General features: G+C 41.5%; 2 protein-coding genes across 5 annotated transcripts in view; one reads left to right on the forward strand and one right to left on the reverse strand.

Moving 5' to 3' along the window:
• On the forward strand, window positions 1-2,931 carry LOC104105566 (glyoxylate/succinic semialdehyde reductase 1). The gene is made up of 8 exons (XM_009613914.4): window positions 1-237; window positions 1,057-1,167; window positions 1,253-1,354; window positions 1,540-1,641; window positions 1,958-2,073; window positions 2,147-2,225; window positions 2,299-2,469; window positions 2,547-2,931. The coding sequence occupies exons 1-8, from the start codon at window positions 130-132 to the stop codon at window positions 2,634-2,636; spliced, it is 879 nt and encodes a 292-aa protein (XP_009612209.1). The 5' UTR covers window positions 1-129; the 3' UTR covers window positions 2,637-2,931.
• Window positions 1,504-23,781, reverse strand: part of LOC104105565 (oligoribonuclease-like) — a 27,737-nt gene continuing 5,459 nt past the window's right edge. For 2 of the 4 annotated variants that reach the window (XM_009613912.4, XM_070181652.1), the window contains exons 3-9: window positions 23,472-23,597; window positions 18,857-18,933; window positions 18,370-18,451; window positions 18,192-18,247; window positions 17,191-17,277; window positions 16,895-16,985; window positions 16,371-16,687 (exon numbers count right to left, since the gene is read on the reverse strand). In XM_009613912.4, the coding sequence (XP_009612207.1) occupies window positions 16,566-16,687; window positions 16,895-16,985; window positions 17,191-17,277; window positions 18,192-18,247; window positions 18,370-18,451; window positions 18,857-18,933; window positions 23,472-23,597 (641 nt within the window). In that variant the 3' untranslated portion in view covers window positions 16,371-16,565. Of the gene's footprint in view, window positions 1,729-16,370; window positions 16,688-16,894; window positions 16,986-17,190; window positions 17,278-18,191; window positions 18,248-18,369; window positions 18,452-18,856; window positions 18,934-23,471; window positions 23,598-23,781 lie in introns of those variants that run through there. The other 2 variants (XR_688399.4, XM_009613913.3) reach the window with 2 other exon arrangements.

Consider the following 23,781-nt stretch of genomic DNA (forward strand, 5'->3'; position numbering starts at 1 on the left):
TAATTAATGAAAATTGTTTTTGCACTTGCTGCAGTGGAAATCTAGGGTGCATTGTCTTACTATAATATTTTCCACCAATCTATAAGAGTAATAGAAAAGAATCAGTGAAGAAAGAAGAGAGGAGGAAAAATGGAGGAAATAGGGTTTCTGGGGATGGGTATAATGGGAAAGGCAATGGCCGTCAACTTGCTCCGCCATGGTTTCAAAGTTACTGTTTGGAATCGCACTCTCTCCAGGGTATATATTCTTTTCTCCCTTATCTTTTCACGAGACCCGGCCCCATGAATGATAGGTGTGTTAAATATATGGAAGAAGGGATTTAAGAAAGTGAAATATATATATATATTAACTCAAACATTATAAGATTGAACTTTGTATTAAGCCTACTTTGCGGATTATGAGTAATAATTATTATGATGAAACTCCCTCTGCAACTCATCTACTCTGTATGTGCTGTTTTAATAGAGATGGATTTGACCAACGTGTGTTTTCTATCTTGAATACATTATTTTGCAACAACAAAAAAAGATCCCTTTGTACAACTCGAGACTTGTGTGATTATGCATTTATGTACTTTTCAGCTTTGTTTCCCTGTTATGTTTCTCTTGTATGTCTCATGGCTACTGAATTTATGAAGAAATCCCCACCATTGATAGGGTTAAACTCAGTGGATAATAGGCCACCCTTCTCCTTGTTTAAGGCAGGAGAGGTGTACCTAACCCACACATCACGCGCTCACTCTTACTAGGCCAAAGCTTTATGAACACGAAATTTTGTGAATGTATTGCAAGAACTAAGGTGTTTAAATCCATTTTTCAGCTGTCTGCTTTGGTAGTTTCCAGTGCAAAATCAGGGCAATTTAGAGTTCAATAGGTGAAATGGACGTGGAAACTATTTATGAATAATTTCACATTTTTATAACTATCTCAAAATGTAACAACTATGTATTGACTTGTGTACAATTGATCATTACCTTCACATTAATAATCAAAGATTTACCTTCCTTTCATGCAAATAATTCTGCAATTCATGATCAAGATTTTCTTATGAGTGCAGTGTGATGAGCTAGTGCAACATGGAGCTTCTGTTGGAGAAACTCCTGCAGCGGTAGTGAAGAAATGCAAGTATACAATTGCAATGTTGTCTGATCCTGCTGCAGCTCTTTCAGTTAATCAGCCTATACAAACATGTGAATAGAATTCAAATCATTGTAAGTTTGTACCTAATGAGAATTTGTTTTGTGATCGCCTAGGTGGTTTTCGACAAAGATGGTGCTCTTGAGCAGATATGTGGTGGGAAGGGGTATATAGACATGTCGACCGTTGATGCTGATACTTCTTCAAAGATTAGTGAGGTTGGAATTGCATGCTTGCCGAATTAATTCTTGACTTATTTTACATATTCATCACTAGAGCTGAAGCAGTGTACTATCAGAATCAAGTTTATGATGAATACTGCGCATATTAGAAGAGAACTCCTGTTATAAAAAGCAAAGAATTAGTAAAGTTGAAGTGAAATACTAATAGTGAATGATTACAGGCCATTACATCAAAGGGTGGTTCTTTTGTTGAAGCTCCGGTTTCAGGGAGCAAAAAGCCAGCTGAAGATGGCCAACTAGTAATTCTAGCAGCTGGGGACAAGGTAATATTATTTAATGGAACAACACTCTTATTATCTTTGGTTTGCTGCACAACATGGAGCTTGTGAAAAGCAACAAGCCTTGGATTGCTATAAGAGACACGTAAAAGAGTAGATAAAATAACAAAACACCTGCAAATGTGATTGTTAGACTCTTAACTGTAAATAGATATATTTGTCACACACACAAAGTACATTATAACATGTGCTTAAAAAAAAGATGTATGAATTTGTCTTCATGTTGTGGCAATGAAGATATAAGTTGATCAACTACATGAACTTGTGTTGATGATATCTCAATTTTGTTCAATCCTTGTAGGCGCTATACGATAAAGTGCTACCTGCTTTTGATGTCTTGGGAAAGAAATCCTTTTTCTTGGGACAGGTTGGAAATGGAGCAAAAATGAAACTTGTTGTTAATATGATCATGGGCAGGTAATTAATTGCCAGTGCCTTTCATTTAACTCTTTTTTATGTTTATTTAATTTTGATATTCCGTAATGTGCAGTATGATGAACGCGTTTTCGGAAGGAATTGTATTGGCCGACAAAAGTGGATTGGACCCTCATATCCTTCTTGATGTGTTGGTAAGCTTATATTGCTATTTCCCTTAAACAATTCCACTTAAATAAATCATTCAGAAATTCTGTCTTCTCACAGGACCTTGGAGCCATTGCTAACCCAATGTTTAAGATGAAAGGACCTGCTATGATCAACAACAATTACCCGCCGGCATTTCCTCTCAAACACCAGCAAAAGGACATGAGGTTGGCTCTGGCACTCGGAGACGAGAATGCAGTGCCAATGCCAGTGGCTGCTGCTGCTAATGAGGTACACACGCCATTACATTAGTTTTTATCTTCTATTCTCGCTTAAGGGCCTAATAAAGTCTTAAAATTTGCCTGCAGGCATTCAAGAAGGCGAGGAGCTTGGGCTTGGGAGACCATGACTTTTCAGCTGTGTTCGAGACTATAAGGGGAGCTCAAAGTTCAACCTGAATGCAAGAAAAAGTCATAGCAATCAAAGTTCAGAAGACCCTCCATCATCCATTTTGCCAACTCTTGTAGTCTCTGAAATTATTAGTTAGTAGAAATTGTGACACCCAACCTCTCTATGAACTATTCAAGTGCAAGTGCAAGTGCAGAATTTGAGAATTTATAAGCCCTCTTCTGTTGCGTAGAGTTTTGCAAAAGAGAGTTAAAAATCATCCTGGATTTCAAAGTATGTTTAAGGTCTGGAATGATAAAAGTGTAATTCATGGAGAAATCGTAAATAATCACTTGCTTTGATCAACTCCCATATTCCTTTTACATGGCAATCAAGTGAGCTTGGAGTATAGAAAATCCACTCGTGTCATCAGTATCTCTGGAATTGCGACCAAATCTGATTTCATCTTTTACCGGAAAAGCAAGAGGAAGATGATACGGATGCTGAATGTTTTAGGAAAAAGAAGCTAGAGCTAAGAAGAGAATGAAAACTAGGGCAAAATAAGATTTCATTCATGGCCTCTGAAAAGGGCAAACATGATTACACACAGGGAAACAAGACACTAGGGACCAAAGTGAAATTAAGGAAACTTAAAATAATAAAGTGACTAACTTATTCCAACACCCACTACAACTGCTCAAACCTCAGGCACCAGTTCCCCAAGCATACAATTCCCTAGCCAATTCCATATAGTATCAGAAAAACCATCGATTTCCCCCCCCCCCCCCCTTGATGGGTTGCCAAAATGAATTTGTATACGGTCAAAATTGAGTTTGCCCTTTGCATGACTAATCGAGACTGGAACATGATAGGCCAAGGTTCAACCTCGTGTAATATCGAGTCATGATGCGAAGTTAGGTTGCCAAGCTCGTGACTCAGAGACCGATCAAGATCGAGATCGAACGAGACCGGGAAAAACTTATCGAACCAAAAAACAGAAAAGCCGGAATATCCGCAATTGGGCGAGAATCTCGACGGAAATCCCGGCGCATATCAAGGATAGACCAATTAATTAACTTATCATGAGATTCTTTATTGTATTTAGAATTATATTAAGAGTGGGACTTCCCTACTATATAAAGGGGGCCTGATCATTTGTAGAAGGGAGGACAATTCACGTAATACAAAGCTATATACTGTCTTCTTTCAGCTTTCAATATTTTGTTACTCTGTTCATATACTAGCAGAATCTCCACTTGGTTTGAGAGTGATCTGACTCGAGGGCCAAGGCTAATTGATTCGTCTAGTTTGCATTTATTTCTTTTACAGTTGATTTCAGTATTATATATATATATATATATATATATATATATATATATATATATATATATATATATATATATATATATATATATTTTTTCAATTAGCTGTATCATGTATCCTTAGAGCCGCGTATAAATTCAATTGTTATCCATTTTTCGGGTAAACAGTTTGGCGCCCACCGTGGGACTAAGGATAATAGTGGTTATTTGATACAAATATCTATAAAACACACAATTTTACACTTGCTCTTTGAAGTATCTTTGATTTCAGGCTAAAATGACGAACTCTCAATTACTGCCCTTGCATATCGACAACGGATCTAGCCATCAAGGTGAGAATAACAACGTGACTCCCGGTGATGTAAGGCCACCCGCTGACCCTGTTGGGACTCGGGCCATGGATCCGATTGACGTTAATTCATATATGGCCATCGACGCGGACCGGCATACTAGTCCCGAAAACAGTGTCCATGGTGGAACCCGATCTGCAGATCAAAATACCCAAAATATCGGAGAAGACGGGATCAACCTACGTATTATCTTCGAAATGTTGCAAGCTCAACAGGTGGCAATAGCTCAGTTGCAAAGCCAAACCCAGGCACCGAGCAGGGCTGAGCCCGGTCCACCCCAAGAAGTCACCCATAGAACGGGGCCAGCCGTGGTAAGGTCAAATGAACAAGAATCTGGGGCTAACCCCGAAATTATAAAAATGCTTGAGGAACTGACAAAGCGGATAGAGTCAGGGGAAAAGAAAATCGAAGCAAACGATAAGAAGGTGGAAACTTATAACTCCATGGTTGATCAGATCTCAGGGGCACCACCAATATTGAAGGGTTTGGATTCCAAAAAGTTCGTACAAAAGCCTTTCCCCCCCAAGCGCGGCTCCCAAACTGATCCCCAAGAAGTTCCGCATGCCCGAGATTCCTAAGTATAATGGAACGACCGACCCCAATGAGCATGTCACCTCTTACACGTGTGACATTAAAGGGAATGATCTAGAGGACGAGTCACCCCAAGAGCAAGGTGGGGAGTTCTTGGAGGGAGGGAGCCGAGGGTCTATCGGAAACAGCCTCTCTACCCCAGAGTAGGGGTAAGGTTCAACCTCGTGTAATATCGAGTCATGATGCGAAGTTAGGTTGCCAAGCTCGTGACTCAGAGACCGATCAAGATCGAGATCGAACGAGACCGGGAAAAACTTATCGAACCAAAAAACAGAAAAGCCGGAATATCCGCAATTGGGCGAGAATCTCGACGGAAATCCCGGCGCATATCAAGGATAGACCAATTAATTAACTTATCATGAGATTCTTTATTGTATTTAGAATTATATTAAGAGTGGGACTTCCCTACTATATAAAGGGGGCCTGATCATTTGTAGAAGGGAGGACAATTCACGTAATACAAAGCTATATACTGTCTTCTTTCAGCTTTCAATATTTTGTTACTCTGTTCATATACTAGCAGAATCTCCACTTGGTTTGAGAGTGATCTGACTCAAGGGCCAAGGCTAATTGATTCGTCTAGTTTGCATTTATTTCTTTTACAGTTGATTTCAGTATTAATATATATATATATATATATATATATATATATATATATATATATATATATATATATATATATATATATATATATATATATATATTTTCAATTAGCTGTATCATGTATCCTTAGAGCCGCGTATAAATTCAATTGTTATCCATTTTTCGGGTAAACAGTTTGGCGCCCACCGTGGGACTAAGGATAATAGTGGTTATTTGATACAAATATCTATAAAACACACAATTTTACACTTGCTCTTTGAAGTATCTTTGATTTCAGGCTAAAATGACGAACTCTCAATTACTGCCCTTGCATATCGACAACGGATCTAGCCATCAAGGTGAGAATAACAACGTGACTCCCGGTGATGTAAGGCCACCCGCTGACCCTGTTGGGACTCGGGCCATGGATCCGATTGACGTTAATTCATATATGGCCATCGACGCGGACCGGCATACTAGTCCCGAAAACAGTGTCCATGGTGGAACCCGATCTGCAGATCAAAATACCCAAAATATCGGAGAAGACGGGATCAACCTACGTATTATCTTCGAAATGTTGCAAGCTCAACAGGTGGCAATAGCTCAGTTGCAAAGCCAAACCCAGGCACCGAGCAGGGCTGAGCCCGGTCCACCCCAAGAAGTCACCCATAGAACGGGGCCAGCCGTGGTAAGGTCAAATGAACAAGAATCTGGGGCTAACCCCGAAATTATAAAAATGCTTGAGGAACTGACAAAGCGGATAGAGTCAGGGGAAAAGAAAATCGAAGCAAACGATAAGAAGGTGGAAACTTATAACTCCATGGTTGATCAGATCTCAGGGGCACCACCAATATTGAAGGGTTTGGATTCCAAAAAGTTCGTACAAAAGCCTTTCCCCCCCAAGCGCGGCTCCCAAACTGATCCCCAAGAAGTTCCGCATGCCCGAGATTCCTAAGTATAATGGAACGACCGACCCCAATGAGCATGTCACCTCTTACACGTGTGACATTAAAGGGAATGATCTAGAGGACGAGTCACCCCAAGAGCAAGGTGGGGAGTTCTTGGAGGGAGGGAGCCGAGGGTCTATCGGAAACAGCCTCTCTACCCCAGGGTAGGGGTAAGGTCTGCATACAAACTACCCTCCCTAGACCCCACTAGTGGGATTATACTGGGTTATTATTGTTGTTGATTTAGAGGATGACGAGATCGAATTCGTGTTACTAAATAAATTCGGGGAAACCCTGTCAAAAGGAGCAATGATATGGTACCATAATTTACCACCTAACTCTATCGATTTTTTTGTCATGCTTGCAGATTCTTTTGTAAAAGCACACGCCGGAGCCATAAAGGTTGAGACTAGGAAGTCAGACCTTTTCAAGGTAAAGCAGAAAGATAACGAGATGCTCAGAGAGTTTGTGTCTTGGTTCCAAATGGAACGAATAGAGCTACCACCAGTCACCGATGATTGGGCCGTTCAAGCTTTCACTCAAGGACAAAATGAACGAAGCTCAGTGGCTTTACAACAGTTGAAGCGAAACTTGATTGAGTACCCGGCTGTTACCTGGGCCGATATACATAATCGATATCAATCGAAAATTAGAGTCGAAGACGACCATATGAGGGCTCCTTCTGGGTCCGTTACCAAAAGGGACGTCGATCGAGAATCAAGGTTGAACAGGGATCGATACCAGCCGTATAATAGAGATCGTAGGGGCAACGGACCTGGGCACAACATCGTACGAGGTGAAAGGAGAAATGATCGAGGCCAGAGCTCTCGAGGGCTCATGAGCAAGAATGGTTCCGACAGGCATACCGGACCTAAGGAAGCACCGCGATTGTCGGAATATAACTTCAATGTTGATGCATACTCCATCGTATCGGCTATCGGACGTATCAAGGATACTAAATGGCCTCGACCTCTGCAAACCGATCCAGCCCAGAGAAATCCCAATCAAGTATGCAAGTATCATGGCACCCATGGCCACAGAACGGAAGATTGCATGCAGTTGAGAGAAGAAGTAGCCCGGTTATTCAATGAAGGGAACCTTCGGGAGTTTCTAAGTGATCGGGCCAAGAATCATTTCAAAAACAGAGAGTTCAATAGACAAAACGCGCAAGAAGAACCGCAATACGTTATTCACATGATTGTGGGAGGGATCGATGTTACCCAAGGGCCAGTGTTAAAACGCACTAAGGTGTCGATCATAAGGGAGAAGCGATCTCGGGCTCAAGATTACGTACCGAAAGGAACCTTGTCCTTCAACGACGAAGACACATAAGGAATCATGCGGCCCCATAACGATGCGCTGGTAATATTTGTACTCATGAATAAGACTCAAGTTAAACGTGTGTTAATTGATCCAGGTAGTTCGGCCAATATTATTCGATCGAGGGTCGTAGAACATCTCGGCCTACAGGACCGGGTTGTGCCCGCGGCCCTAGTTCTAAATGGATTCAACATGGCATGTGAAACTACTAAGGGCGAGATAACTTTGCCAGTAAACATGGCCGGGACCATCCAAGAGACGAAGATCGAGGGCGACATGAGATATAACGCCTTGTTCGGGAGACCATGTATCCACAACATGAGAGCAGTGCTCTCGACCCTTCACCAAGTTCCAAAATTCCCAACACCATAGGGAATCAAAACAATATATGGGGAGCAACCCGCCGCAAAGGAAATGTTTGTCGTTGAAGAAGTGATTCCGATATCGTCACTCTCATCAATGAAGAGGTCAAATTCGAAGGGAAAATAGGAGGCCAAATAGCAATCACAAACGCCAGCCTCGACCCAACTAGAGAAGCAGGGGACTCACGAAGATGATGATTATGGGGTCCCTCGATCCTTCATAGTCCCCGATGACTCCGACGCTACCAAGTCAACGGTCGAAGAGCTAGAGCAAATCATACTAATCGAACATCTCCCCGAACAAAAGGTATACCTGGGCACGAAGCTAAATCCCGAGCTCAGGAAAAAGCTTATTCAATTTCTTATAGCTAACATGGATTGTTTCGCTTGGTCGCATCTCGACATGACAAGGATCCCACGGGAAATCGCCACCCATAAACTAAGCTTGGACCCGAAGTTCCATCCGGTGAATCAAAAAAGAAGACCCCAGTCTGAGATCAAACATGCTTTCGTCAAAGACGAGGTAACCAAGCTTCTTAAAATAGGGTCCATCCATGAAGTAAAATACCCTGAATGGTTAGCAAACGTAGTAGTAGTCCCTAAGAAAGGAAACAAGTTTAGAATGTGTGTAGATTACAAAGATCTAAATAAAGCATGCCCCAAGGATTCATTTCCTTTGCCTAATATCGATCGCATGATCGATGCCACGGCCGGCCACGAGATCCTCAGTTTTCTCGATGCCTATTCCGGGTACAACTAAATACAGATGAACCCGTGTGATCAGGAAAAGACCTCGTTCATCACTAAATATGGTACCTACTGCTATAATGTAATTCCATTTGGATTAAAAATACGGGTGCCACTTATCAACGCCTAGTAAATCGGATATTCGAAGAACAAATAGGGAAATCTATGAAAGTTTACATTGATGACATGCTAGTTAAGTCCCTGCAAGCAGAGGACCATTTGAAGCACTTGCAGGACACCCTCAGTATATTGAAGAAATACAACATGAAGTTGAACCAGGAAAAATGCGCATTCGGGGTCGGGTCAGGCAAATTTCTCGGATTGATGGTATCCAACCGAGGAATCGAGATTAATCCAGACAAAATCAAAGCTATCGATAGCATCACGGTAATAGACAGTGTAAAGGTCGTGCAGAGGTTAAAAGGGCGCATGGCCGCCCTGGGGCGATTCATCTCGAGGTCCTCCGATAAGGGCCACCGATTTTTCTCTTTGCTAAAGAAGAAAAATAACTTCACATGGACCCCGGAATGCCAGCATGCCTTGGAAGAGCTTAAACGGTACTTATCAAGCCCGCCACTGCTTCACACGTTGAGGGCATACGAACAGCTTTACTTGTATTTGGCAGTATCGAAGGTAACGGTAAGTGGAGTCCTAGTCCTAGAAGAACGAGGTACGCAATTTCCTATTTATTGTGTCAGTCGGACCTTAGGTGAGGCCGAAACTAGATATCCCCACCTAGAAAAATTGGCGCTCGCTTTAATAAGCGCCTCTAGGAAACTAAAACCATACTTTCAAAGTCACCCCATATGTATTGTAACAACTTATCCACTTCAAAATATTTTGCATAAACCCGAGCTTTCGGGACGGTTGGCCAAATAGGCCGTAGAAATCAGCGGGTATGATATTGAATATCGACCCCGAACAGCAATTAAGTCTCAAATTTTGGCAGACCTCGTAGCTGACTTCACGTCGGCCCTAGTACCCGAGGTCGAAAGAGAACTATTGATAAACTCGGGTACGTCCTCGGGAATCTGGACCCTCTTCACGGACGGTGCCTCGAACGCAAAAGGGTCCGAACTCGGCATCGTACTAAAACCACCCATAGGTAACGTGGTTAGACAATCTATTAGAATTGTGAAATTGACTAACAATGAGGCCAAATATGAGGCCATGATCGCAGGTCTCGAACTAGCCAAAGGCTTGGGAACGGAGGTGATCGAAGCCAAATGCGACTCCCTCCTCGTGGTGAATCAGGTTAACGGAACCTTCGAAGTTAGGGAAGAACGAATGCAGAGATACCTAGATAAGTTACAAGTAACTTTGCATCGATTCAACGAGTGGACTTTGCAATATGTGCCTCGAGATCAGAATAGTAAAGTTGATGCCCTCGCAAACTTATGGTCATCGGTAGAGGACAACGAGCTCAATTCGGGGGCCGTCGTGCAACTCATAAAGTCAGTAGTCGAAGAAGGCCACGCCGAGATAAATTCCACAAGCTTGACATAGGATTGGAGAAATAAATACATAGAGTATTTGAAAACCGGAAAGCTTCCCTCAGATCCGAAAGAATCGAGGGCCCTGCGCATGAAGGCAACACGATTCACCTTGTCCGAAGATGGAACCTTGTTCAGAAGAATGTTCGATGGTCCATTAGCAATATGTCTGGGACCAGGAGACACCGAGTATGTTCTAAGGGAAGTTCACGGGGGTACTTGCGGAAATCACTCCGGGATTCATTGGTTCAAAAGGTAATTAGAGTTGGTTATTACTGGATCGACATGGAAAAGATACGAAAGAGTTTGTTCAAAAATGTGACAAATGCCAAAGGCATGCATCAATGATTCACCAACCCAGGGAACTGCTCCATTCGGTCTTGTCACCATGGCCATTCATGAAGTGGGGAATGGACATCGTTGCCCCTCTTCCATGGGCACCAGGTAAAGCTCAATTTAGTTTATTTATGACTGATTATTTTTCTAAGTGGGTTGAAGCACATGCTTTCGAGAAAGTTAGGGAGAAGGAAGTCATCGACTTCATTTGGGATCACATCATATATCGATTCGGGATGCCATCCGAAATTGTGTGTGATAACGGGAAACAGTTCATCGGCAGCAAAGTGACCAAATTCCTCGAAGATCATAAGATCAAAAGAATCCTATCAACACCTTATTATCCTAGCAGGAACGGACAAGCCGAATCGACCAACAAAACCGTCATCCAAAATCTTAAGAAGAAGCTAACCGGAGCCAAAGGGAAGTGGAAGGAAATTCTGTCCGAAGTTCTTTGGGCATACCGCACAACATCGAAGTCCAGTACCAGGGCTACCCCATTCATAGAACCGAGTATTCGGTTCTGATATGCAATAAAGGAATCAAATAACGAGTCCATGAATACGAGCCTAGAACTATTGGATGAAAGGCGTGAAACCGCCCTCGTCCGATTGGCCGCCCAAAAGCAGCGGATTGAGAGATACTACAATCGAAGAGCCAATCTTTGATATTTTAACATCGGGGACTTAGTGCTAAGAAAAGTCACCCTCAACACCTGAAATCCCAATGAAGGAAAATTGAATCCAAATTGGGAAGGACCGTACCAAATTCTCGATGTCAGCGAAAAAGGGTCCTACAAGCTCGGAACGATGAATGGGGAACAACTACCGAGAAATTGAAACATATCTCACCTAAAACGGTACTATTGCTAAGGTACGCCCCTTTTCCATTTCCTTTTCTATTTCAGATTAACACTTGCAGGTGGTCGAGAAGAAACGACGATAGATTTTTAGATATGAAAGCACGTGTTGCACTCTTTTTCCCTCAGACCAATTTTGTCCCAAATGGGTTTTTTTGGCGAGGTTTTTGACGAGGCAACAATGAATCGTGCTAACTTAGAATCAAGCCCGATTATGAATCAGCATCGAAGATCCATTCAACAATATCCGAGGTTTCTTTACAATCAACCTCGAATACTGGGGGGGCTACCATCAGACATTCGTTATCTTCGAATAACAACTCTAGCGAGGAAACTACTTCATAAAGGGAGGGTCTCGATAGATAAAGTTTATTGTAAGGGTCAAACGGTCAAAACGAACCGTGCCCACGTAGATTGCTCGAGCCATGTTTTGATCGAGAATAAAGAGAAGTACCTTCCTTACAAACATCTTATACTTTACAAACATTTCTTTAAATCTTCTCTCTTTACATCTCTTAAAAAGCTTCGTACTTCCGAGCCCAAGGGCAATACTCAACCAGAATACGAACGATCGCTCCCTCACTCGGGGACTGTCGTCTGACTCAAACAGCCCAAGTCATCGGGCCTCGGGAGCAAAAGACCTAATAGGCAACTCTCCGATTTCTAAAGGTCACGGCCACCACACTCGGGGACTATTATCTCGGGCAAGCTCGGATAAAATGGGAAAACAAGCCCAATGGGTAGCTCCCGAACTAAAAGGCTACGGCCAATTTAACACGGTTCGGAGACGTCCGAAATCCGTAAAAAAAATATGCCTTCGAATAAGAGAAAATTCTTTCACAACCTGTTCTAAAGGCTATCCTCGGCAAAAGTATTAAACTTAAGATGTTTTCGGGGGAAAACTTTGGTAACATCGAACCCCAATAACGGCTTAACCTAGAAAGGCAGTAAAAGCAAGGTTTGTTTGAACCCTCGAACACAACCTTATTTCATGCTAAGGCATTTTCAACCTTTGTAAATACAAATGACAAAGCAAAGGAAAAGTATGAGAGCCGAAAGGGAAAGAAAAGCCTTATATTTATATACAATAGTTTTTTACAAAGGCCAAATCGACCTAATACAAATATTTACAACGGCCAAAAACGGCCTCAGAAAAAATGCAAAAGATAAACAAAAAATCCTAAATGTCTTGGTCTTCATCGGAGGTTGCATCTCCATCCTCGAGATTTTCTCCATCTTCGGATTCACTCGAGCTCTCGGAGTCTTCCTCGGGGAAGACCAGCCTCCAGGCCCTGGCTTCCTCTACTTTGGCATTTTCGATCTCAACCATAATATCGAAACCTTGGGCATGAACTCCCTCGAGGGTTTCCCTTCGAGCTTGCCATTTTGCATGATCCACCATGCCATTGGCCTTGGCCTGGATGGCCTCGACGTCGACCCTAAACTGGGCCACTTTAGCATCAGCGTTTGTGTTGGCCACGGTCACCTCGGATCTGGCCACGTCCACCTCAGATCTGGCCACTTCGAGTTTGTTGGCCAAGCTTGCCTTATCAGAAACGGCCAAATTCAACTGAGACTGAAGATCCTTGATCTTCTCGACCTGCATCGAGGCCTTCTATTTTGCAGCTTGGAGCTGGGTCTCGGCCGACTCCAATTGCGCTTGGATAGTTTCCTTTTTCGAGGCTAGGATGTCCATGTTCTTTTTGAATTCTTCCGCCTCGGCATGTATCGCATCCACCTGCGTCTGGAGCCGTCTGATTTGTTCGAGTCTCTGTCGAACCTACAGAACCGGATCATTAGTGGTTATCTCTGATTTGTATTCACTATCGTGAAGCACTCGAAATACCTGCTCGGCTATCTCGGCATGCTCATCCTAAGCCGTTACTAAATCGGCCTGAAGCTTTTCACTAAGAAGCTTGTAGGTGTCATTTTTCTCAGTGAGGTCCCGAACCTCAGCCCCGTGCTCCTCACGGATTCGGAGGAAAGCCTCGTGATGCAATACAGAAGCCTGCAAACAAGGAAAAAGATGTTAGAATTATCTACAACTCCAAGTATAAAAGAAATAATATAGGGACCCTCGAAGTTACCCGATTTAGTGCATGTTGGGACTCATTGAAAAGGCAAGAGGCTCCTACCGCGTTCATCATGGCTTAGTCTTCCACGGTGATCAAGGATCTAAGGTAGCTAGCAATCCCCACGGGGAAGGAGAAAAACTGGGCATCCTCCGGGACAGAAAGCACTATATTCCGCCTGCGGTCGGGGTTAACACTCGGAGTCGGGAATCGGTCCATCAGTTTTAGGCTCGGTGAAGACCCGATAGCCCCCGATGATAGTACTTTCTTCGGTATCGGTAAACCGCCAAATCCGGTGACATCCTCTAAAGCAACGGACTCGAACCCATCCAAAAAGCCATGGATATCAGTCGCCCCATGAATACCCTCTTAAGAGCGACCTTCCAACATATTGGCCTCACGGATCATAGCGTCCGAAATCTGAGGGGATCTAGAAATATCGACCATCCTGAGCTCGTCCCTCGAGACATCTTTTGCTGCTCGGGAAGCCTCATCCTCGGTCTCTCTCTTGACCATCTCAGTTTGGGACGGAGTGGCCTCGACTCTTTCTGGTTCAGGAACTTCGGCCAAAGCTCCCTCATCAACCTCCGCCGATTCAGAGAATTTTGTATCAAAACATTAGCCCGCACATGGGCCACTAATTTGGAATTATCTTCCTTTTCTCCTTCTTCGGGCTCATCCTTTAATCGGCGGATCAAGTCCGAAGGCATAGCACCGGTGTCCCCTTAGGCTTGCGAGACTTCCTCGCCGGTTTTTTTTCTGAGCTCGGGGAACTCGGAGCCCCTTTTCTCTTCTTCTCTTTGGCTTGCTTCGGAGCAGATGGAAGGACTTCTTCGTCACCAGATGGGGGCCTAATTGCAACATCCTTCCCGGGGCCTACAAAAGAAAAAAAAGGGGAGTAAGCAAGAGAAGAAGATCGAATGATAATCGTTCCAAGAGAGAAACTTACCATGACTGTGGGCCTCCCATCGACCCTTTGATAACTCCATCCAAGCACGCTCGAAGTATGGTCTCTACGACACAAGGCCCTCGACCCATTGCTTGAGTTCGGGAATCGGTTCCGGCATCTGGGCCACAACTGTAACACCAAAAACAAAAGTAGATAAGGAAAGAAAATGAAAAGTAAAACAGCAAAATAGAACGTTCGAAGGGAAATACTACTCACGATTCATGTTCCATTTCTCAGGAAACGGCATGTCTTTAGCAGGGATCAGGTCCGAAGTCCTTATTCGGACAAATCGGCCCATCCAACCTCGGTCACGAGCCTCGTCTATGCTCGAGAACGGGGCTTTGTTGGCTCGGCGAGCAAGCTTGATCAGCCCTCCTCGACAGAGTCGGGGACTGTAAAGGCACATAAGGTGATCGAATGTGAAAAGACACCCCTCGATTTTGCTTGAGAAGAATCGAAGGAGAATCACTATTCTCCAAAAAGAAGGATGGATCTAGCCGAGGGTCACGTCGTATCTCTTGCAGAAGGCGACGATGACAGGATCTAAGGGACCCAACGTAAAGAGGTAAATGTACACACTTAGGAACCCCTCCACGTGGGTATTAATCGATTCCTCGGGCGATGGGACTACCACATGCTTTTTGTCCTAGTTGCATTCCTTTTTAACTTTGTCGAGGATTTTCTCGGTAATTGAGGACATGTACCTCGAGACCGGCTCACATCGACCTGGTACCGAGGAGGCTTTTTCGACCTTAAAGTCGATGACGGTTAGGCACCCTACCGGAACAAATTCCTCACGGTGGGGCTCCACCGCATCCTCAACACCGGCGGGTCTTGATAAAGAAGCGGACTCTTTTTGCGGCACGGTTTTGGAGGTTTTCGCCATTGATGAAGAAGGGAAAAGAGAATTAGGATGGTATGCAGTTTGATTAGAGTTCTAGAAATTTGGATGTGAAAAATATGAAGCAAAGGGATTTTCTAAGGAAGAAGCAAGAGTAGAAAGAACTTTGAGTGTAAAGTTTGAATGAGAAAAGATAAGGTTCTTATAGGTTGCTGGCAACGGTTCGGAACTGGTAATGGCCGACCAGCAACTGGCAGGCATTTAATGCCTTGGTAACTGGACTGACGGGACGTTTCATCGTATACGTCATAATTGGCTCGTCGCTGACATCATTACCCATCGAGTCGGAGTTCGGAAATTCATATCGTTTATCGCCATCTTCTTTCCGAGAAACGAGGGGACTATCTGTATACGGTCAAAACCGAGTTTGCCCTTCGTATGACTAATCGAGACTGGAACATGATAAACCAAGGTTCAACCTCGTGTAATATCGAGCCATGATGCGAAGTTAGGTTGCCAAGCTCGTGACCCAGAGACCGATCAAGATCGAGATCGGTCAAGACCGAGATCGAGTAAAATAGAGACCGATCAAGATCGAGATCGGCCAAGATCGAGATCGAACGAGACCGAGAAAAACTTATCAAGCCCAAAAAAAAACAAAAAACCGAAATATCCGCAATCTCAACGAAAATCGCGACGCATATCAAGGAGAGACCAATTAATTAACTTATCATGTGATTCTTTATTATATTTAGAATTATATTAAAAGTAGGACTTCCCTACTATATAAAGGGGGCGTGATCATTTGTAGAATGGAGGACAATTCACGTAATACAAAGCTATATACTTTTCTCTTTCAGCTTTCAATATTTTGTTACTCTGTTCATATACTAGCAGAATCTCCACTTGGTTTGAGAGTGATCTGACTCGAGGGCCAAGGCTAATTGATTCGTCCGATTTGCATTTATTTCTTTTACGGTTGATTTCAGTATTAATATATTTTTTTTTTCCAATTTGTGTCAAGTTGTATCACGTATCCTAAGAACCGTGTATAAATTCAATTGTTATCCGTTTTTCGGTAAACAGAATTGCTTGCTGAAATAGTAAGTAAGAAAAACCTTTATTGTTAAGCACAATGTTTCATACTTCACATACAACAAGAGACCTTCACCACTTTCCACTGCAGGCAATACCAAACTGTGGGACCAGAAGTAACACCCCTAACGAACTCACTTATTAGACTTGGAGGCCTTGAATATGTGTTCCTTGAAGTATTTGAGTTCTGCTATGCTCTCCTTAATGTCATCCATAGCTCTATGCTTGCATTCCTTTTTAGGAGCCTTTTTGCTATCTAATGAAAAGGCAGGAAAATAAAACATGCAACACTCAACAATTAGATGTCAGCCTATTGTATCAGAATACAATATGCTAGCAGCTTGGCACTGAATGTTGTAATAAAAAATAGAATACCTAGCCGTCCGCCCCCTTAACCACCCCACTCATTGAGGGATACTTTAAAGTAGACATGATAAACCTCAAAATGTTGTACTGGTTTTACCTCTTGGAAACCAACGAACACACAATGCCTTGACACTGCTGACATCAACTAGTACATGTGAAAAAAGACTAGCCAGATTCGGCATGTATTTCTGCACAGATATAAATAGAATGAAAACAATTTAGCAACCAGCTTTAATTTAAAAGGCCAATCGACGGAAACTGTCTAGAAACACTGAAGAATGCTCGACTAAGTAGCCATGAAGCAAGAAATATATAGTAATCACATGTCCATTTACTTGTAGATGAGATACCTCAAAATGATACGTCTATAGATTTATACTAACATAACCATACCTTCAAAAATTGAAAATCCACGTAGACTGAATTTCCTGCTAGTAATGGTGTATATGTGCCAATGTTTCTCTTGACAAATTCAATAACCTACATAATGCAAGCAAAACATAAGAACAATAATGGACCACATAGCAATTGCCATGCATCTCAAATTCTCAATCATGCTCTATCCCAAAGATTCATCGGAAAAGCTTAGAATGAAATAGTAATAAATCAACACGAGGAGGCAATAAAATTTGCAGCAGAAAGAAGAAAAAAAAAAGGCAGAGGAAACGAAAGGTATTGATGTGGTTACAACTCTTCAACTTGAAACTATATTTTTTGCCTTGTGGAGTGGGAAAAATTGAAAACGGTATTCACCTTAAGGAACAATTTCAATGTGGACCAATTTCAATGTGAGGACATAGCCACTGTAAAAGTAATTGCTAATTTTCAACATCTAGTAGGCAAGGATTTATCCAAAAACGAGCACATGAAAGAACAGGATTTAGAAAATTTGAGGTTCAGTATCACATGAAGTTATTGTCCAGAACAGTACCGTAAGAGAAAAGTACATAGACCAAAACATACACGAGCTGACAACAGGCATGCACCTCTTGCGTTCGCGTTCTGGAAGCGCCACTCTTTCAAGAGCATTCACAACCCCTCAATATCTTGATGCGCATAAACGAGTTTACTCTTTAGGATCCGGTCTATGTTTTCAATTTATTGACCATATCCTCAAGAGTCCTTTATGAGGTGAGAGAGACCTGTCGTACACCAAAGAGGGGGGGGGGGGGGGTGTGGTTTAACTGGCACTATGGTGGGATACTCAGAAATGGGTCCATTCCTCTACTTACCTCTTTTTTCAGCTTTCGGTACAATATTATATGCAACCAGTTCAAGGGAAAAAAAGAACAAGTAGAATCAGATGTGTGATTACACTGTAAATATTTTTGTCATTTATCTTCCCAATTCTGGAATCTCACTGTTGTACATTTAAGACAAAAGGCAAGACCTACCTGTTTCTCAGCTTCTTCTTCAGTGACCGTACTCTTAAGCACCCTCTCAGTCAAACCTAAATGAAAGTAAGATTATCTTGAACTAAAAAGGTGTTTTGACAATACTGAAAAAGTAACTTTATTCTAAATATAGCTGCCTAAAATGCAGAATGATGCTGATAGAGGAAAAGCAGCTCACCACTAGCTGCATGATGCTCTTGACACCATTCACCCATTTTGTCTAGACACTCCTTAGGTTGATTTATAACCAAATCCGGACCCTGTTTTTGGAAACATAAAATACTTTCTGCTTTAGAACCAGGAGGATATATGAAGTGATTCACAGATGCACAAGAAATGCTGTCATATGGCAAAATTGTACTGGCTGAAAAGGTCACAAGTTTTCCATATTATGCAGCAGTAGGATCAGTGTCATCCAAAGAGCACCGAAGCACTGGGAATTCTTCAGCATTCAATTTGGATTATAATGCAAGTACTGTATATATTAATTTAAGTTACTCGCACAAAACAGTTTTGTGTTATGTATCATTTGACCATTACTTCCCTTTTTCCTGATTAACCACAAGCTCAAAGAAAACCACTGTTTTTGAAAGGGGGAATATACAAACTTAAAAAGACGATGATGTTAATAACATAACAAAATCAGAGTTGCAGTGTATGAATACCTCAATTGAATTCGTCAAATTTCCATCTGTAACTACACAAGCAATCTCCAATATCCTATCAACTTCAATATTCAAACCTACATTGGAAGCAAAACAAAGTCATGGTGTGCTTTTCATCTTCGAGATTATGACTTAGGAGATGTGCAATGCTACTGTCCTTGGTGCATTTGAGACATGCAAAAGTTTTCTAGAGCAGTATATGTGCCCAGGCGAACCTTCGCTGGGGCGGGGGGGTCACCCGCACCCCGATACACAAACATTGGGTGGGTGCATTGGTCAGCTTGCTCATTTCTGCTCGTATTTGGTGACCTGGGTTTGATTCCCAACTTAAAGAAATTTCAGTCCAGATTCTTCTTTTCTTTTTTTTTTGCTTTTTCTTCTACCCCCCCCCCCCCCTCTTCTTTTGATGAAGTTTCTCCCTTAAAAAGCACCAAACCCACTTCTCTCTCCACGATAGAACTTAGATACCCTTGCCCCAATTCCAAACTCAACTTCTCTCTCCCTAACTCATACCACCAGTCTGCCGCCGAAAGTTCTTGCCGAAACTAAGTTTCGCCCGACGAGACCCAACTATTCTCCACAAGGTTTGTTTTAACAAATGCTTTTGCCAAACAACTCCTTCAGATCATAGAACATAGGGTCACCACGTCTCACGTGCATTATGAAAGTATCAAGTTAGTAATCGAGATCTCGAAGCTTCAATTCACCAAACTCAGCTGGATAGGCCAATGTTACTATTCTCTCCTCGTCAAATTTAGCAAATGAATTAGCCGGATTCAAGCTTGTCATAACGGGAAGCAAGTTGTTGCTCACAACATCAAAACAATTGTGAAGCTTGAAGTTGCAAATCAGTTACAACACAAAAGAGCTCAATACGTAAGTGATTTGAATATGTTACAGTAAAGGTCTACGCTTCGACTTATTGAATTCGTCCATCTTGGACGCTAAAATATCATGTTTATCACAAAATGAGGAGACTTCATCCATCAAAAATTCTCTTTCTCTCATCACTAGTAACCTTTTCCTTAATAAGGTCAAAATACCATGCTATTTGACAATGTATTGCTCTTTTCTCTGTAAAGATACACTCAGCTCATTCGACATCACCAACACTTTCAACATTAAGTAAAATGAGAAAACAAATTCAATAAATATTCTGCTTGCAATCTATCATTTGGATTAGAACCCTCACATTCACCTCAAGCACATGAATGATAGATAGATGAAAGTAAAACAATAAAGTTATCAAATGTTCTAAAATATGATCCCCAAGTAGATCTTTACGCTCAAAAGATGCTTCAACCACATTTAACATGTTAGCAAATATAGCAAAGAAATTATTCACATGCAAATGTCTTTTAGCAACAATTACAAACGGTAATTTTAATTGATGAGCAAAACAGTAAATTCAATATGATGATGGAATGTAGTGCAAAATCAAAGCTTTAAGACCATACATCTCTCCCTACATGTTACTAGCTCCATCATAGTCATGTCCACGGATTTTAGATGGACTTAATAAGTGATTCAAAAGCAAAAAATAAATTACTTCTTTCAGAGACGCCGATATATCTCTGATATAAGCATAACCAATAACTTGCGCATTAACTTCGTCTTTTTTGTCAACTATAGCAAAGGGCCATTTGTTCATGGTGCGAGATGTCTTAAGACTTGTCAACTAATATCTCAAAATAATATCCATCGAAGCCATCAATTATAACTTTCATTGTTTCTTGTGCACAAGCACTCACAATTTCCTTTTGAATTTTTGGCGACATCATCATATTATTTTTTTAGGATTTTTTATGTAACACTATCCACATCCAGAAGCCTTCTTTCGAGTCATTCCAAATTCCAAGAAAAAAAGCCTTTATTTTTCGAAGATGCACTTTCATCGTGACCTCAAAAAATTATCCAAATCTCAAGAGTAACCTTGCCACATTAATTGAGGCATTTAAACGAATTCAGCCATCACTTCTTTTATTCTTAGATTGCTTGTCAAAAGCAATTTGAATTGATTGGCATTGATTTTGACAAATCTAGCATTTTGTTGAAACACCTATTGTGGAAATTTTACTTCACCAAGATGTAGAGCAAACCTCTAGCCAAGCCTTAAAACTAGTGCTTTATGAAAGAATCACTCGCGCTTCCATAAACACAGTCATTGCTGAAAGTGTTGGTGAAGTTGAACGAACTGAGCACATCTTTATGGATTTCCACGCAATGGTAGTTCTTAACTGTAGTAAGAAAATGTTGCAATTGATGAGAGACAACATATTGGTATCTCCAATGGATGAAGGCTCCTTATTTTGTGATAAACATGATATTTGGGTGCTCAAGATGGACAAAATCTATATTCCTAAAAAGTCTACGCATAAACCTTCTAGTGTTATTTATTCACATCACTTACATGTTGAGCTCTTTTGTAGTATAATTATGTTGCAACTTCGGGAGCTTAACAATCGTTTTGATGAATGAGTAGTAACTTGTTCTTTTTATTATGACGGTGTCCGGGCCAGCTTAAACGTACCTCGACTATTCCACAGGGTACCTACTACCTCCCACCGGCACAAGTAATAAGTAACTCTGCTCACCAAGGCTTAGGCGGATGGCATCAGTTTGCAACTTTAGAAGCTTAACAATTTTGTAAGTAGTAACTTGCTTCTTATAATGACAAGCTTGAAGCCGACTAAATTCATTTACTCCCTCCGTTTCAATTTAGATGGGGTAGTTTGACTCGACACGGAATTTAAGAAAAAAGAAGAAGACTTTTGAAACTTGTGGTCTTAAAAGCTTATGGGTAAAAGCTTTGTGGGGCCATGACATTTGTGTGGTTATAAAAACTTCTCATTAAGGGTAAAATGAGTAAAATGAAGAGTTTAAAGTTGAATTATTTCCAAATTTAGAAATGTATCATTTATTTTTGAACAGACTAAAAAAGAAAGTACCTCATCTAATTTGAAACAGAGGGAGTACTAATTTTGATAATGAAAGAATAATGACATTGATCAAGTATTATCCAAATGAGCTTGGTGATCTCAGTTACATTCTTTTATAAGGCACATGCCACGTGGTGGCCTCTGTCGCCTTCAAATCCTGGGCCTACCTCTCTGACAATATGCTTGATTACACAGTCCAGTAGCTTTGTAGCCTCCCCACAGTTTCTCCCCTAGCAATTTTACAGGCCACTTTGAAATTGTGGGCGTCTCATCCTACAATACGTTGTCTCTCTTCTAAAGCAATTAATCTCAGCTTTTTAACATCAAGTAATCTTGTATAAAGTATCCACCAATAGAAGGATAATGATAATTTAGTGGTTGATAGGATCTTCTTTTTGGGGTAAAGGTGGAGAATTGGACTCAGTATAGTTTAGGGATTTTTTTAGGGAAAAAGATTTGGGAAAACATTATGATTGATTGGAGCATCTAACAGTGGGTATAGATTTTTGGACTTCTTTTTAAAAGTGGGTACAGTTAGCAATCCCCAAAGAAAGGAACATATAACAATAGGTTCAGAGCAACAGAATTAAGGGTTATACTAGACTCAACAGCGAGTCAAAATAAGGGGGAAGGGGAGATCAAGTAAACATCAGAAGTTTCTTGAAATCGAAATATAGATAGTTCTATTAAATTTTGGGAGTGAAGGAGAGCAGAAGTATCATTTCTAACCTTCTCGACTAATCACAGACAGCAAAGACGATAAGCTACCTGTGGTACATATCTTTTAAGCACAGCAGTATATATAGAAGTAAAAGTTTCAAAATTATATGCTCTGTATACATAGCAATATTTTGGCTCATGGCTATCTTAGTCACTCATAAAGAAAGATGACCATAGATGGTTGACGGATGACCTTATCCAAGACGTCCTGGCTTAATAGTAGGAATAGGACTAGAAAGGAAAGGTCAACATGCAAGCAGGAGAAATGGAAGGTATACGTGGAAATGAATATGTTAGCACAATCTAGTTATTCCACTTCCTAAATTTCTTTTGGAGGTCACTTGTAGTAGGATAAGAGGATTAAGGTAAGGGGGGTAGGAAGCAACCTAGAGACGTTTCCAGATAACAATCGAAGTAAACTACTACTGGACACCCACGTACAGAATGAGGGAGAGGAGGCTATAGCTGGACGACAAACCTGGACGATAGGATGGAAGATGAGTCTCTGACTGTCAGCACTAGGAACTGAATAGTTGATTTTTGACACTCAGAATTTAAAGCAGCCTCTGGAAAACAAAATAGAAAGAAGCTTAGAGACTCTTCTTTAAATCAATAAATGGGAGGATGAGTTTGTTAATGACGGTATATGGAGGAGGCCTCCGTAGCATAAGTTACACAGCCCAGGGAAGAAAAGACCTTAAGAGGACTCTGGTAGCATCAGCCCATTGGGAAAAGTCAAACCAATATAATTGGACAGCCAATAAGCAATTCAAGGACACTCTAAAGTCTAAACCCTTAAAGGGATAGCCAGCACATATCATTCCACAGCAGTGTATACATAGTGATGGACTTTATGACAGATAATATAGTGAGAAAAAGCAATAAGAATGATGTGGTTCAATGCATAAGGTTAAAGACCCAGGCACATTTCGAAAACATCATAACCTATTGATTACCGGTCATCTCCAGGTCAATCCATACAAGAGGCAATTTGTACTCTGCTGAAACTGACTTCTGATCCCCTTTTTCATGTTCAAGTACTTCCATCTCTCCTGGGCTGCCATATTTGTCTTTCCCTTTACCTGCGTAGTTCATAAATTGTCATTTCTCGCAAACAGAAGCTATAGCTACGGTTTCAAAAGGAAGGCTAAGGATTAAGGATGAGCTGCATTATTATTATTTTTAGCTGAGAAATCCCCCAGGGCCAATGGCACACGGTTCAGAACTCGGTGAATAATGGGCCCTCCCCTCTATGGTTCTCCACTT

Source organism: Nicotiana tomentosiformis, chromosome 7 (genome assembly GCF_000390325.3).
Source record: "Nicotiana tomentosiformis chromosome 7, ASM39032v3, whole genome shotgun sequence".
In the NCBI taxonomy this organism is placed as follows: domain Eukaryota; kingdom Viridiplantae; phylum Streptophyta; class Magnoliopsida; order Solanales; family Solanaceae; genus Nicotiana; species Nicotiana tomentosiformis.